This window comes from Aythya marila, assembly GCF_965140915.1.
Source record: "Aythya marila genome assembly, chromosome: 19".
In the NCBI taxonomy this organism is placed as follows: Eukaryota; Metazoa; Chordata; class Aves; order Anseriformes; family Anatidae; genus Aythya; species Aythya marila.
The window spans coordinates 7,947,915-7,965,835 of record NC_139060.1 but is presented as its reverse complement, the minus strand read 5'-3'; the positions used below and the strand labels follow the sequence as shown (position 1 = coordinate 7,965,835).

At 44.6% G+C, this 17,921-nt stretch overlaps 1 protein-coding gene across 1 annotated transcript in view; it reads right to left on the bottom strand.

Moving 5' to 3' along the window:
- Positions 1–13,130, bottom strand: part of FNBP1 (formin binding protein 1) — a 95,684-nt gene extending 82,554 nt beyond the window's left edge. The window contains exon 1 of the mRNA XM_082775351.1: positions 12,942–13,130. Within this exon, the coding sequence (XP_082631477.1) occupies positions 12,942–12,965 (24 nt within the window). The 5' untranslated portion in view covers positions 12,966–13,130. The remainder of the gene's footprint in view (positions 1–12,941) is intronic.
- Between the last annotated feature and the right edge of the window lie 4,791 nt (positions 13,131–17,921).

Here is a 17,921-nt window from a genome sequence, read left to right as displayed (position 1 = left end):
TTCATATTAGAGTGACAGTAGTAGCAAAGTAAAACAAAATCCCATGAGTTTATCCTCTCCCTGAAATTAAAAGACTGTAACTTAAGGAAAAATAATAAATTTCACAACAGATAACCCCCCCAAAAGGTATATATACTTCTCATGTCTTTGCTTTCTTGCCACCCTTATCACTTCTATTCAATTGCACTTTTCTGTCTGGCCTGAAGAAAATCACATGCCTTATCAACTTCAAAAACAGTTGTCTGAAAACACGTATCTTAATATAGTTTAGTACTTATACAACAGTAGTTAACATTATCTTGGGACAGGAAGATCAGAAAAATATTTTTTTTTTCTTATTGTGAAGACAAAAAGTAGAATAAAGATCTTCCAAATCTGGACTTAAACACAAAGATCAGTTACTTACTGCATTTTAAGAACAATTTTAAAATTGATTGCTTAGTTGAAGTGGAATTCTTAGGTAAACTGAGTTACTTATCTTAGAAAAAAGACAAAAATCTAGCCTCGATACAGAGGTGTTCTGTGACAGGAGGTCTACCAGTCCTGCAGTAATCTGTATCACCTCCCACTGTTAAAAACAAACATAAACACGTGCCTGCCTTCCTCCTCTTCCCCTTTCACCCACTACATTGTGTTGCCACTTCGCTGGACTGAAAAGCACACGAGCACAGAAGAAACGCCCTCATTCAAAGAAGCACAACAGGAACCTCCTGCCCAACCTTTGCCACGCGTGGATTAGACCTACTGATCTCCACACAGCAACTGGAGCTGCTGGGCACAGCTCCATGAACGTCCCATGACTCCCCAACTATTTTATAACACGGGGAAAGACCATTCGCTTGATGAACAGTTGAATCATCTAAAAATATGAGAGAGGATATTGACTTGAACCTACTAGATGTTTATCTGCCTAGCAGGGGAAGAAAGCTTGGCCTCTGAACCAGGGGAGGAGGGAGAGGAAGAGAAAGACAAATGCATACTTACCTCTTACACAGAGGATGAGGGTAAGAAAGGGAATTTCTCACAATTTGCCAAGAACATCCACTCCCTCAACAAGGACACTGAGGTCATGGAGACAGCACCTTCCACTTCACAGAGTTCAGAAGCCAGAGCTTTGGTCCAAGGGTTCACTTGAAACCGTTACTGCCCTTAGCCAAAAAACAGGAAGTAAGGAGTTTGTTTTCCCACAAATCCTAAAAGTTTAAATCCGTTTCCCAAATACTGGAGTTTTGGCTGATAAATACAAATGGGTGGGCCGTGAACCAGTAGGACCAGGGAAGTTTACGTTACGGTAGGATACCTTGGCAGAGCATCTCTGAAGCCCGAGCTCAGTGGAACACAAGAGGAAGAGAGCATCCACCAGCTTCCATGGGGACTTGCCCCATATCTTCACAGGCACAATTAACAAAGAGTCACTCTAAAACTGCCCAACCTTTATGAAGTCCTCAGGCCTTTTGGATATATTTGTTCTTTTATGGAAAGGACCCCAATATCCTGCAGATGGAAAGCTACTGCTTACCTGGTTTAGTGTGCAGACTGCAGTAAAATGAGACAAGGTGGCCAAGAAAAGAGGAAGACAGAAGCAGTATCATATGCTCTACACCCCCCCCCTTTTTTTTTTTTTGATTACTCATGTATATAAGTGACATTCATAATTATGAGTGTGTGTATTCAGCAAGGTTACTCACACATTACAGTTAATTCTTGCTTATGAGCACTTAATATACAGAACAAAACTCAGTCATACGATTCCATTCCTCATCCAAGTTAATGATAGGATTTCCAGAAAAGCTGAATGCAACCATGACATTTTTATCCTCAAGAGACTCGTGTAATTGTAGACTCTGTAAATACACACAAGTAAACACAATCTTGAAATGCTGCAACATTAAAATGTAATACAATATGCAAAGGTATCCACATTTTCTCTGTAGTGACTTGTAAAAAAGAAAGGTGTATTTCCCAGCTTTCAGATGCTTAATTCTACTAATTTAATATGTGACCATACCTATTTTTGGAATGATGATGGAACACAAACACAAAGGAGAGAAAACAAATTATTAATGCAATACCGTGAATAGAGCTATGTAGTTCATGTATTATTTTTTTTTTTCCTTTTCTACCCTCAGAGAATCTGAGCATTAAGCACTGTACCACACAAAGAGAGTGTATTAGTCTTCTTCTTTGAGGGTGATTTGTGCCTGCAGCTTATTTTCTTTTTGTTTGGGGCTCATTTTCTGTTTATTTTCAAAATTCTCCTCATCCCAGAAAGCCTCTCGAAGTGCATTAGGGCTTACACATTAGTCCCAGACTGTTTAATTTAGCCCTAATACCTTGAGGAAGCTTCAGGATGGATTGTTGCTATTCTGATTAAGGAATCAATCTCACCCCCCGCTGTGAAGGTTGAATGAATGCCTTGCCCCCAGAGGGAAATCAGCATTGCTCCACTGGCCAGCAGCTTCCAAACATTGCATACTCCAATGCATTATGAAGACAGAAAAACACACTTAATTCTTTCATTCTGATTTTAAAATAGGGTTCTGAATTTCCACTATTTTGACACTTAAATGAAAGAGATTGACTCTTCAAGAAATTCTAGCTTTTTACTACCCCACCAGTGTTCCCGATCTTTTTGTTCCCAGAGGTTAACCCACAACCAAACCACAAAAGATAACCGTACCAAGCCAACAACACATTCAACACTCAAGTTAACGTAAACATTTATACTTATATGCCTGAAAACCATACATATTGAAGAAAGCTTTCTGACCCTGCATGAGTGGAGTGTGCAACTTTGTCATGTTGTTAATAGCTGCAACTATTAAGTGTTTCAAATCAACTGCTAATAACCAAGAGAAATATTTATATTTGTATTGTTTAGCCCAGAAAATGTTTTTCTTAGCCGGAACAATTCAACACACTCCCACAAACAATATTGCCACTATTACACACCAACTTTATAGTCAAGACCAAGTATTTTCAAAGAGCAACCAAGGGTGCAGATGGAGTCTCCAAAGATCCCTAAATTAGGTGCATGTGTTTCCCAACAGCACATCTCTTGCAAAAGTCGTCTGCTTCCAACAATTATAGCTTTCCTGTTTCAAGATAATTTCATGCCAATCATACTGGAGCTCTGGAAAAGGAGCTTTCAGCAATTTTGTACATAATACTGGTATTAAGATGACAGATGAGAATCAGAGCAGAAGCCACAATGGGAAAGGAGAACAGCCCACAGTCACGCAGAAGAGGAGGTGCAGAGGCGCTCAGAGCTCATATCGTGCTACACCAGGAACGGATGCATGCTTCCAGGCTGCTCTGTTGGGCTACTTCACTGCACCTCAGAAGGCTGTACACAGCCACAGAAACATTATTTTGCCTTTAAATAGCTAGGATTCAACCCTATCTCCCCCCACCTTCCAAAAATAAGGTTGTAAATCCCCAAGGCACTGATTTAAATAGGAAGCGAGTCACACATATCATGTGATACGCATTCTGATTACCTAAAGGATAGATAGGCTGGTGCATCTGCCCAGCTTGCAGTTTGGGTTTTCGGGTAAAAAGCACACAACAGTGATCTTCAAGCACACCTCGATGACTGGTGGTGGGCCGTCCTCGAGGAGGATCCCATGCAGTCTTTGGGATCATCTGATGACAGTGACATTGAGAAAAGCAGCACTGGAATTACTAACCCAGACGTGCACTTCTGAAATGCTCAGGGGTTGTGCACTCCACAGTCTGAAGGACAGCTTTGCTACACAGTCCTTCAGCTTTTACACGTTCAGAACATACACCAGAAAGCATCCTCTGTACAAGGATGGTTCACATTTCAGAGCTGTGAGGAAACACAAGCTCTTGACCAGCACACCCAAGTCTTTCCTTTTGCCCTTCTGTCTACACTTCTACTGTAACAACACAAGCGAAATCATCTCAGACACTCAGACGGGAGAGGTGAAAAGACATTTATGTGGTGCTCTACCACAGCTCTCTCACTTTGTCCATTGCCGGCTTTCCTTTCACTAGAGCAGGATCTTACTGACACATTCTTAATGAATACCACTCCTATACGCTCCACATTTGAGAGATCAACAGCCCTCGTGAGGGCAAGAAATATTTCCCTTCCTCATTTAACTTCTGAGAAAACACACTTTCATTCACTCACTGCTACGTGCCGATCTTTTTTTTTCTTTTTGCAAATACAGGATAAGTGACTTAAAGCAAAAAAAATGAACTGCTTTAACAGAAAACATGATGCAGAGTGAAAAACATTGTCTATGTGTATTTTAAAGCTATTTGCTAGACAGTTCCTCAGACCCTTCTACACAGAAAGAGTGCAGAAAATGAAAAAATGAGTGCAGGGTGAAAAAACAGCGTGCGTGCTTCTGGATAAAGCTCTCACTTGGGGATGCAGTCAAATATTCTCTCACAGTGAGTAAAGATGCAAAACGCAACCACAGAAGGCAATGTGCATACATTTAAACCAGTAAGTCAACTCTACTTAAATATTACATGGAAAAAGCCACACAAAAATTGCAACGCTACAAAGCCAAACATGCAAAAGACAGCTGCTAGGTCCCTTCACTGCTCGTCTTCCCTACGTCTCATCTAATCTTCATCCTTTGCCCCACACTTCTTCCTTTCCATTACTCTTTCTCCTGATCCCATCGCATTCTTGGCTTGCGACTGCTAATGCACTGCTCTGTAATTGTGTGCACGATCTCACCTCGCTCTCCCGGCCCTACCAACCCTACTGTCCTCACACGCCCCTTATCTAAGTTGTCTCCCTGTTCCTGGTTCCCAGGCCTCCTGGTTTAAAGGCCCTATCTCCTCCTGCTGTTCCGTTTGTCCAGTTAGCTCTGGTTGTCTCAGCCTCCCAGGCTGGCAACCAGAACCTCACACGCTGCCAGTTCCAATCATCTCTCCTCCATTCCCACTCCCACCACCCTGACATATCACCACAATATCAGGCAAAGTTCCCAGGCAAGCAGCTCCACATTTCTGCACCCAGTTCCTACCCCGAGCTCTCCTCCCCCTTCCCCAGCACTGCAGGCTCAAGCCCGTTGCTTCCTCTCTGCCCACAGCATCTCCTCCCCCTCAGAGGAAGGTGGCAGAAGAGCCACTGCCATTTTGCTGAGCCCTCATATTGCTCCCTTGCTGCCTACCACCTAGGGCGTGAGCAGCCAAGGGACATTTGCCATGGGTTGGCACAGCCTTGGACCCTCCCTGCAACCACACAAAGCCCTCCGAGGCTGAAGCACCTCGCTCCCACTGCGACTGCTGAAGCCTTCAGCACTATCTCCACTGAGTACTCACAGAGCGAGATTTTTCCAAAGACTTACAAGCTTGCCTAATTTGGGCAGATTTTCTCTCAAGACCAGCAGAAGGCATATCCCTGTTCAAGAGCTATTGTTTGCCAAACTTCAAATCCTTCCTCCAATGAACGCGAGCACTGCAGCTTTCTAAAACCAAAGAGGCAGTGCACTTAGCACATGCGAGACACTGGCCCTGGTAACAAATTAATAACCCTGACTAATCTAAATAATAATAAAAAAAAAAAAACTGTGAGGCAGGCACATAGAAAATGACACTGAACATGCCAAGGTGGAAACAATTTTAAGCCACAGAACACAGAAAATCCTAACAGAAAGTGTTAAATCACCTTCATGAGAAGAGCCACCAGTCTAGAACATAAGCTAAGGGAGAAAACTGTCCCAGGCAGCCCATAAGCAACTTCCCCGAGTTAACAGAATTGAGCAGTCTCCAAGAATTCAGTTGGTAAAAAAGAGTATTTGCAACATCTCTGCAAGACAAACATTCTCCTTTCACGTAGATAATACTCCTTTATCTGCATATCCACAGACTCAGTGCAATGCAAGTAAAACTTTTGAACTATAAAACGAATAATTGGTGAGAAGCGTACCTGCTGTTCACAGGGAATAAGTGTAAACTCTGCAAACTTCCCTGCCCTTCAGATACAGAGCTACCAGCAGCACCCACCTCACCAAAAGGGTAGAACTCAAAGATTTCTTTTATTATTATTTTTTACATTTTTTTAAAGTACAAAGCAAAAGCACTTAAATACTGAACAAGAGACAGCCAAACGACATGTATTTGAGATAAGAAGCCTACATGATTTCCCCTACAACAACAACCACCACCCCCTATGGCTTTCTTTATGATTACGGGCCGTGGGGATGCCTAGGTAGCTCACTGGGGACCACCCTTCTAAACCAGACATGAATTCCAGGGAGACTCCGTTTCAGAAGTTTAATTCCTTCACTTGGATTTTGAAGGTGGCTGGGGGATTCCTGCTGTTCTTTTGGTTGTATTTCCAATTAGATTGAGTCTTCCCCACATAAATAAGGGACAGCATTGCAATAGGACTGCTTCTCTGCAAGCTTTACAACACACTCAGTTACTGTAGTAATCAGCAAAGTAATCAACCCTGAATAATCAGCACTTCAATTCCCGCACTTTGTACTGCTCTATACTGCAGGTAATCTAGAAACCCCATCCAGACTTTTTTTTTCCTCCCATTTTTAGATGCAAGGAGGAACATTTCACTAAGGCTATCCAGACAACAGAGGCAAAGCAATCATGTAAAAATTCCAAAGGGATCCAAATCACCCCCATCACATCTGCTTGAGAAGATGAAAACTGTCACATCCTATACATAGATGTGTGTACATAAAACACATACAGGATGGGAAAAAGTAGTGGATTTTAGAGCCAAAACTATTGCTTGCAAAGGAGAACTAAGACTTCAATATGTCAACAGACAACAGTGTTTTTCCTCTCACCAATGTAACTAGCTCATTGTTTAAACAAAGTGTGAAAAAGAAAAGTGGAATTTCCATGCGTGGAAGGAAGAGGAGATGTTTCATCTGAAAAACGTAAGGTTATGTTGAAGGGGGAAGTTATTTTAAAATATTTATATGAATGCTAAGGAAAATCAACAGAGCATTGGATTTGGGTGACTGGATTAGATTCAACGCATAACCAATGTCAGCAGCACTATTTCAAACAGGATGAAAATGAGTTTCCAAAAATTCATTAGCAAGTTACCTTTCAGCAATCAACAACAAAGGCACTCATGTAAAGCGCATTATTAAGTTACAGTCCAGCAGCGGCTCCTGCTCTTCATGTGGAGCATGGCTTTTGAAATTCTGCTTTAGCAGAATGTTTCACAACATGAGTAACACTAATGAGCTGCAAGGAGTCCAGAAAAACATTGTCTCATGTTTGACTGCTTTCCCACATGGTTCAAGAAAGCGGGGGATCTCGGGCAGCCACAATACAGATGGGACGATTCTGTGACTGGGAGGGAAAAAAAAAAAGAGAGATTCTACAGTCTTGACTCATGCTGAAAGATCGTAAATCCCCCAACAGTTAACGAATAGGTAGAAAATATAAGAATAGGCCAGGGACAGAATTATAGAAGTCCTTTCTTAAAGCAAAGTAGAATTGTAAATGAAATTACTCAGACACACATTCAAGACCTAGCGACCTCTTTAGAAACCAGAATGGAATCTTTCTACTCAGCGTGCCTGGAAGCACCACGGCTGTGCGCGGAAGCCCTGCAGCACAACCCACTTCGCTTAGACTTCTGAGAGCAGCAAGAGTTTCCCTCAACACATCATCTTCCCCAACTACTTTTAAGATAAGGAAAAAGACTGCAGTAGCATTAATTTTAAAGAACACATACAGGCTGCAGGAGCCTGAACTACCATCCTGTGCTAGGCAAATGCACAGAGGTGTGTATTGCAGAATTAAGATACTCTCTAATGACTCAACATCTCTATAAACAATTTCTTACTCAGTAATCTACATACACAGACTGACCACTTAAAACAGACAGTGATCCACCGTGAAATAAGAGGGAGATATTCCTGTCAGACATTTTTTGCTGCTTCACAATTGTCCAAATAACTATGCAGAATACTGAACTAATGAAAAACGTACTCTGCTTTGAAGTGCCCATCTCCAGCATTCTGTACACAGCTTTTACAAAGGGCCTTGAAATCAACAAGCCAAAGTTATAAATATGATGCATTTACTCCTGACCTCAATTTTTTCATGGTGGTGTGGTTTTCTTTTCCTCCTCCTTTCTTCTTCAGACTCTCACTATTTACTTTTAAGGTGCCTTACTCTGGGTCACTCTGCCTTACATATTTTTGTAGGTCAAGTTCCACCACCCTCTTTGAAATGTAAGAAAGTTTTAATGTTATTAAATGAAAACCAAATTTCTACTAAAATGCAGAGGCAAAGGGGGGCAGGGACACAGTTCTGCCTCTAGGAGTTGTCTGTATGCTGTTAAATAAGTTGTAACAACTCAACCAATTTACAATAAAATTCACTTTTCATAAAAGCACTTGCCATTACAAACTTTCTATCTTGCAAGCAATCCACCCAACCACCTTTGAAGGTTAGACCCGTTACCTTATATTAAGGAATCTCTAATAATGAATACGAAGAGAGTTAATTAGAAGTAGTCTTGCTTGCTAAATCAAGAATCTGTGCCCTTGTCCCATCAGAGATCAATGGCTTTTCCTTTCACAGAGATTGAAAGTTAACACCCCAAACCAAGAGCAATTGGGTGCGGCTGTGGGTGAGGGACCATGAGGGCAGAAGGATTTATATTTTATGCACTCAGCGAAACAAGATTTGGCAAATAAAATTAATAATCCAGTGCCTCAAACCTAGATCCAGCTCTGCAGATCCTCTTACAAGGGAGCATGCTGACAAGAACAGAGCCTTCATTTAAGATCACATTTGACTCCAGCGCCCAGGAAACAGCACTTTGTAATGGCATCAAGGTCAAAGCCACCTAGATTCTTCAGACAGATTCAGAAGGTGACTCACCACTAAATGCAGCACCTATACATTATAAATACTGTTAAAGAACAATACTGCATTCAAGAAAGTTGAAGAAATTGAAGACTACAGCTGTTTAAACACTAATTCTGCTGATGAATTAGATATGCAGGTACTGAAGGAGGAAACAATTTATCAGTTACAGGTAGGAAGCAGGCCTTAAGTTCTCAAAGGCACACCTACGTTTTGCTTTCTGGCTACAAGGAATAATTAGCAGAACTTGGTCTACAAGAATCCACTTGTCTTCATTCTGTAAATTAAGAAATTATTATTGCCAGAAAAATCATTTCCTAAATCATAAAAACGTTAGAGACAATTCACATTTATAAACAGAATGAACTCTATACAACTAAAATAACTCCCAACGAGATGTATTTATTTCATACTGAAGCACATTGAACACTGCAAACAAAAGGCCCAATCCCCAAAGTATCAGTCATGTGAGGAGTTGGCCAACAGAGCCCCTTGCGTAAAGGCAGCAAGTCCTTTGCAAATAGACTGCTCACCTTCTTGCAGGTTGAAAGGACATTGACAGCTGTTAGCAGACACCCAGCCACACAAAGGTCAACGAAAACTTGGATTAAATCATATTCTCACCACTTAATCTTTTTTTTTTTTTGAACTTTACATTGGGGGGGTGGAATCAAACCCAGGGCGTCTGCACCTCTGAAACACTCAGAGCAAATAGATGAATCTTCCCACATTGAATCCCTTTGCTGCCTGCACTTGCCACGCTGTGAGACAGTGTTTGGAAACACCAGAGGTTTTCCTGGACCACTTAACCACAAATTTACACGTAGCTCCCCCAAACTACACACTGTACCGAAACTTATCATCAAGAGAGTTCATTCCCTTCAATACACCAAGCGCGCAGCCACAGCCTTTCCCACTCAAAAGACAAGGACCGAAGGGCTGAGGTCGGTTTTAGTGCCGTTTGCTGTGTAATTCCTACCACTTGCTTCCAGGGCTCCATCCCACAGCAAAGGCCGCTGGTGGGAAGTCGCTGAGAACACAGCAGCATTTCACTAGCTGAGGCAGAGCAGCTGGACACGACACACTGGTAAGCATGTTCTTCCTCATTACCCAAGAGAGGGGAAGGATGAGACATCTCAGTGTGCTTTACAGCCTATCTCCCTCAAAGCCTAGTTAACCAAAGTCCCACATCGGGTCTCTGCGCTGGTACACAATCTCTAATTACCACTTAATGCTAGCGTAAGTATTTAGAAAACAGTGGGAATGTGAAAGACCAAACACAAAGCAAGTTCTGTGATCTCCTACCTGCCAGCCCTACCAGCTACTCTTGAACCAGGGTGGAAAACAAAATGTCTCAGCCCGGTGATGACAATGTTGCCCTTCACCCACCACTTCCCAACTCTCACTGTTTGGGGTGCAGACAGACTTCTGTACTGAGAGCACGGCACAGCCACTGCCACCCCACGGGGCACCCCGCACACGGGGACCTCCGTCAGTTACATGAGGCCTTCAGGTTTTGCTCCGTCACACTGGATTGCTCGGAGGCCCCAGCTGATCTCATTATCCCGAGTGTTTAACCTCACAGTGGATGCAGACGATGCCCTACTACCTTTAATAGTTCTGCTCTGCTGGCTTTGGGTCCCTGTATGCTCTCAGGCCAAGCCTAAAATGAAACCAGAAGTCTAGATTAGAGTGAAATAGCCACAGAACTTTGCAATAGGATTTGCAGCCTAGAGGAACCAGACACCCTCCCAAAGTGCAAGGCTAAAAATCTGTGTTGGGAACGACATCCGTGTTACTGAAGGGGTTTTATTGCTTCTGAGGCACACGGCTTTCTGCAAGCAGCTTTTTTCCCCCAGTAACGCAGAGAAATCCTACCAAATCCATGCACATTAACATGCTACTTGCTCTTAAGAGTGACCTTGATTTTGCTTCTCCTTTGTTACATGAAAGGGGTAAACCCTGAACACGTGCCCACTCTGGTAGTTCTGCTCATCTGAGATATAAACTGCAAGCAACCACCACTGGTCTTCCAGCAGATTTTCATTTTCTAAACTACAATTGGAAACACTTCTTACCTCCTCAGCTTCCAGTCCATCAAATGGTTGCAGCAAACCATATCCCAGTCACACCCTAAAGCAGGCATTTGACATTTACAGCACCTGTTTGTATGCCCATTCCCTGACTACCTAAAACAAATACTAAGTTTTAAGGTAAACAGAAATTTAATTTTGTTTGAAAACCACTAGGCTCAACAAAGGCAGCGGTGTATATCAAATACAGCTTGGTTGTGAGGTTCCTTTCCCAGTGAAAGATGGATATGGCGAGGGTAATCAGTGTTTTGGCCTAGATACCCAGAGCACTGGAAACCGGTGAGTTTTCAAAGCCCTGCCCAATTGAAAACACAGCAAGTCCTGCCAACCCAGTACCAAGAATAATTTAATCTGGTTGCTCAATTATTTTCCTCAGTAAACCACTACACTTCTCAAAGCACATCGAAAACATGGAAAATAACACTTTGATGCTGCTAAAGACAGAATTTCACCAACAAAATTTTGGGAAAAAGAAGCTGTTACAAAGACATGCCTGCATGCACACCTGCAAAGATTACCATGAACAGAAAGGACTATTTATAAGCACTTCTCTGCTTGTTCACATACAGAAACCTCTCGGTATCGCTTGCACTCTTTAAGAATACAAGAATAGCTACTAAATCCATCTTGAAAACTCAAAATTTATTTTTCTGTGTCAAAATTGTTACGCTGGCTCATTACTTTAATTCCATTCAAACTGTTTAATCTCCCCCAAAGCATCCAAGATGCAGAAGGCAACTGCAGGTTTTCCCATCACCGTGCCCATGCAGCAGAGCTGTTTAAATACTGATCAATCACAGTAGCATCGTTCCAGCATTTCATCAGTACACATCGCCTCTGACTCCGGAATACACAAGCATACCACAGCCACCCCTCAGCAAGCATTTGCCCCCTAATTTACTATCTAGATCTAACCAGATCTAGCTGTATCATGACCACAATGTCACGGCAAGATGAGATGCTCACCGAACAGAGCAGTAACGCATCCCGGAAGGATGGCATTCAGCACGTATGGAAGAACCATTCCTCCACAGAGATGGTTTTAAAGCTTTGAAGTGCTTACATCTGAACTTACACCGATTGCCAGGCACAAGGAGACGAACACAGGAGCAAAACGCTGCAGCGTCCTGCAATCCAGATGACGCCCCAGCACTCATTTATGACTCCTCGTTGCAAACAGCGTTCCCGTGCCCCCCAAGAAGCCCACCCCAAGGAGCCCCCAGAGCCTGGAGAGCTGCTCGCCCGCCTGCTGCCCACCGCCACAGCCCTCGCTACCCGGCTTTGCTCCCAGCTCCCCCCTCACGCTGCCAAACATGGCTGCATCGCCTCCTCTTTGTGGCTGGCTCTGCCTTTCCCCTTCGCCTTCTCAAACTTCTCCTACCTGCCTCCCCTGCTGTTCTCCGAGCGGGGCCTGATGAAGATCCCCACTGGCCTTATACTCGCCTTTACCAGCTCCGCTTTTCCCACTGGGGGCTCGGCGTGAACCAGAGGCGTTACGCTTCCCACTTCTTCAACCAAGGAGCCTCTGAGCCCCAGCCGTGCCTACTCACACCCCTGGGGCAGCCCCTGCAGCCCCCATAGCCCCCCACATCCCCTATACACCCCCTTACCTCCACCCCACAACCCCCTCCCCACACCAGCCCCTCAGCTACCACCCCCTCCCCAGCCCCCCTCTCACCGTACCCCACACAAACCTCTACCTGAGATCCCCCCTACCCCAAATACCGCATTCTGGTGAGGGCTGCAGCTGCTTTTTCACTTATTTTTCCACACGGTCCTCACCCCACAGGGATCTCCCCACACGAGAAAAGTTTCCACGAAGGGGTTTGGGGGGGGAAAACGAGTCCCCCACCACAACCCCCTTCACCCCCTTACCCCTCACCACAACCCCCTTCATCCCCTTACCCCTCACCCTAATCTTTTTACACCCCTCACCCCTCAGAAGAGCCCCGGGGGCCGCATTTTCCCCTCAGCACGGACCGTTACAGCCCCCCCCTCACTCACCCACAGCTCCGTGCCCCAGCTCATGGCTCCGCTGAGGTAAAAGGGGGGCCGCCGGGGGTCTCGGCGCCCGCTTCTTTAGGCTGCCTCCCTTCTGCCTTTTCCCTCTACTGTCCCCCCTCAGGGCTCTCGGTGCCCTCGGCGGAGGCAAGGAGCGGGCAGGGCCGGGCGCTGCTTCACCGCCGCTCCCGCCTCATCGCGCCGCAAAATGGCCCGGGCGGAGCGGGGCGGGGAGGGGAGGGGGGGGCGGCGGAGGAGGGAGGGAGGGAGGGAGGCGGGAGGGGGGCGCTTGACAGCTCGGCCGCACTGCGCAGGCGCGGCCGGGTGGGTGTGTGGGGAGGGGGGGGGAGATGCGCGCACCGCGCAGGCGCACAGGCTGCGCGCCCCCGTGGCTGAGGGGGGCGGCGGGGACGCGCTCCCGCCCCCTCCTCAAGTGCCTCAGTGCCTCTTTCCTCACTCCCCCCCCTCGTGTTATTTTTATTATTTGCGTTTAGGCGTTATTTCTGTTTGGGTGATTGGGATGCGGGCATCCCCCCCCACGTCGAGTAAAGCAGCCCCTTCACGCAGGTTCTGCCCAAATCCAGCCCCACGCCCCAAACCGACCCAAATCCACAAATATTAAGTCCGCCATCTGCCACCAGTGTGCTCAGCAGGCGAGCACAAAAATAATCAAATTATCTGCTTTCGCATAAACGCGGGTTGTTGTAGCAATTATGCTGGCCTTGCAGAAAACGGCTCATTTCCTCGCCGGAGAAATAAGATTTATTTTGTGCTCGTCTTCCTTTGTAACAACATTTGTTTGAGCTGTGCCACACATAATCGGATTTTACATTTTTTGCTTTTCAGCTACGAGAGATGTAAACAGAGCTTTAGATTGCTGTTTTATATTTATTGCTGCATCCGTTCATCAAAGATTTCCACAGTGGGTAAAGAAGGGAAGCACGTCTGTTCACCTGAGAGGAAAGGTGTCTGCTTACAGAGGGCTGGGATCTTTTGATGAAGGAGATAAAAATTGACCAGCTGCTGCAGGTTTTATCTCCTTTAGATCAGCGCACTTTTCCTTTCACTAGCTGGCACTCGGATATTAACTTACATCAGAAAGAATAAGAAAATAATGTAAGTGATTCCAACGTTTAGAACAACAATGAAGACAAGTTTTATGCATATAATGGAACTGCATTTATATTTTTCCCTGGTTAGTTCAATTGGTTTGAACTTAAAAGTAGAATGCTGCTCCTCACACAGCTGTCTTTGAAGGGATGCAGAGAGCAGGCATCACTTTTATTCATCATTAAAAGTTATTACTTTTAAGAACTGACTTCATAACAACTGAGAGAGACACTCTTCAACTCATTTTACAGAGTAATTCTTCCTGCTATTGCCAACATATTTAAATATTTGTGCTTTAGGCAGCATGGCAGACACAACCACCGTCTTCCAAGGGCTTGTCCTTCCACGGACTCTCAGAAAAGGGGTGCCAAAGCCTGCTGTCCTTCCTTAGGCTTATGTCCACCCAGAACACATCACAAAACCAGACTCACGACTTTGGGAGAGCTTAATCTATAAATACTTGAACAAAAAGAATGTACTGAGTCCAAACACAGAGCAGTACTAGTATCATCTGAGGCAAATTTGCTGTGGAATTTCCTTTTGCACAAAGACCTGGGAGGGGAACAAGGCAAACCTGTTACACCAGCACGGGCAGGGAAACCTGTCCACGCTGAAAGAAGATAAAAAATGCTTAACTGGTTATAGAAAGATACAGGCCAGAAATGCAAGTTTTTATTTATGATGGAACATTAGAATCAACAATACCAAAATGTACGAAAATTTATTAAAATGTGTGGACAGAAGCTCAAGACAAAAACTAAATAAAAATGAATTCCAGATATTTCTGGAAGGAGACTCTCCCCTGTCTTTATTATTTAGTTTGAAACTCTCCAAGACAGGGACTGCCACTTACATTATTACTTTCATTTGTACAGTGCCCAAAACAGCAGGGCCTGCAGCATGATTGGTCCCTAATTGCTAATGTAATTAACAATGATGGGAGCATTATGAGCCCTTTACGTTACAGCATGATGCTGGAGGGCTCAGCAGGTCCCAGGCTCAAAAGAATAGTTCAAAATAACACTTAGAAAATGGATTCTCTCTCTTCATTTCTGATTTACACGACCCAAATCAGAGCAGTACAGAACCTAGTGGGGGCTTTCCTCTCAGCTTCAGTGAGAATAAGACCGTTCAGAGCTGTTGTCTAGATACAGGCCTATTCCTGTAAAATCTGTGCTTACCCCTCCTGTTATGATTTAGCATAGTCTCTGAACTGGATCCTAAGCAGAAGCAATTCTCTTTCTAAAACAGAACTTTATCTAAGAGACTCTAACCTTAATCGAAAGCAGCTAGATTAAATACCTTCTAAATCATTTAGCAGCCAAGCAATGTAAAACAAATCCCTAAACTGTAGTTCAGTTTAAATCCCTGCTCCCTAGGTCTAATCATGCAAAGCAAGGAAAATCACAGCTTGCAAAGTAGAAGCATTTCCAGCTTCCAGGACATAAGAGGAAAAGGACCCACCTTTCCCCCTTGGAGTCATCACCCCTGCAGCTGTTTCCCTTTTATTTTTTTATAATTCTGGCCGTATCAACCACATCCAAGACAAGTAATGTAGATGTTACTTGTAACCTCTCATACACTGGGACCAAAACAGCACCCGGAAAGGAAGAGGACACACCTTTCCCTAAGGCCACCAGCATTACAGCTGTTTCCTTTCTGCTGTTGCAACACTATCCAGCTCATTCAGACACACAGCAGGGGACCTTGGTTCTCTTTACATGTCCTATCAGGGCCCGGAGGGGCCTGATTACTACCTGATTAATGCCTGATAAACCTTAATGGTCATTCTCACCTGTGGCCTCCACCTCACACCCTCCACCCATAGAGGCAGGAGCCCTATTTAAGCTTTAGCCTGAGGCATTGTCCTCTGTTTGAGCTGGGTTGTAGGGGTACTTGTTTTATGTTTGACTATAGCTGTGTATGTGCTTGGCTATAGACCATGTTGTTGTAGATACCTGACTACCCTGAAGCATTGATCTCAGACCTGCCTGATCACTACAAACTTATCCAGGTATTGCTAGACTGTGTCTGACCTTAGTTACCATCAACTGAAATACTAATTTCTGAATTCACTATCTGAACTATAGGTTAACATCTCAATCCAGTTTTATCTATGCCTCATTGTTATGAGCTTTTTTGATGACCTGAGCTCTCAGCTGCTGTCCCTAGGCTTGTCTTGCTTGAGAGCTGAGGGACTGCACACAGCATGGTGAAGATCCTGCCCTGTTGGCTGCATTATTGTGCTCTGTGGTCTTGAGGGAACAGTGAGCCCTTGCTGCTGCATGACATGCCCTTATCTTCAAGAGGGGTTTGGATAATGCTCTCGGCAGTGTTTTAACTTTTGGCTGGACCTGAAGCGGTCAGGCAGTTGGACTCTACCTTTGTAGGTCACTTCCAACTGATCTATCCCATTCATTTTATGACAAGGGTATATTGATAGGGATGTAAATGTAAGTATAAAATCTTAAAACATATATTCTTTTAAAAATGCCTAGCCAAATAGAGTAAACATCACAAATTCCAACTTGCAGTTCACTCAGTCTAAGTTAGCTGCAATTTAGCCACTACAATATTCCGATAGCTGGTAGAGAGTTACAAGGAAAACAAATCAAACTTCTGATAATTTCCAGTCTGTGGCATAAAAATCCCTGCTTGTTTTTAGGAAGCACCTTTAGACTAGAAGAGGCTCCTCAGCAGAGCAAGGCATAAAGTCTCTGCTGTGGTTGCAAGCAACCATTTCTCATGAGTCTGTCTCTGGGTTTCCCAGGGTGGTCTGTGCACAGAAACTATGATTACGTTATTAAAACATTCCGAGAAAATATCTGGACCAGAACTATCTTTTTGAAATAAACTCTGACCGTGGTCACGTAGGCTTCCTACAGGGATGTGGGCTCCGAGGCCTGGTGCTGAGGGGACATCTAGTGGCACGGCCCGGGGACTAGCTAGGGAAAGAATCTGCCTGAAAAACACAGGGGGTGTGTGTATGTGTGTCTGCTGTTCATGCTTCCAGGTGTTTTCTGGTATTTTTCTGGTATCAGTCCAGGTTTCTTTGGTTGATGTCGAGGTTTCTGTGTTTATTCTATTACCTAAGAGTATCCAAGAAAACAGGGGAAACGAAACTGTAAGAAATAACCTGTACAGTAAGACCTGAATCATGTCTGACCAAGGATGAGCCATCCTACCCAACGTTGCTGTTGTAAAGGTGAGGATTTTTCTCGACCTATTCACCTCATGCTTCGCTGATCACCTGTCCCAGCCCAGCTGTTTGCCTGGCTCTGGGTGACGGGTGTTGTGCAGCTCCTGCCTCGTACACAGAAAGGGAAAATGAAAACGTGCGAGTTATGAGGTAGCAGAACACTGAAAAATTACATTTATTTGCATTGATGGCTTCCATAATGTAGATATATTGTGTAGCCTTTTAAAAAGGGGTTTAGCAGTGGGTTAGCCACTTAAATCACCCCTATTTATGTTGTGTTACTCTGAGCAAGAGACGTTTATGTTGTGTTACACTTCTTGTGCTGCCCTGGTGAGGGAATTCACAGAAGCCATGCCCCAGCCGCGTGAAATTTTATTTTCAAGTGGAACTACGATTCTAAACGGCTTTCAAACAGCTCAGAAGCTTCCAAACCACCTCAGTATGAAAGCCGAAAGCCCCGTGTTTTATTTTAGGGCCGTTTTGCTGAGATATTCAGCCAAAACTCCAACGCATCGCTTAACAAACCGAGCAGGGAACCTCTGAGGGAGGGGGGGGGGGGGGGGGCGGGAAAACGTGAGGCGAGCGGGTGGGGCCGGGCCCTGACAGAGAGGGGGCGTGGCCGTGCTGGAGGGGGGCGTGGCTTTGGCGGGGAGGGGGCGTGTCCCGCGCTGCCC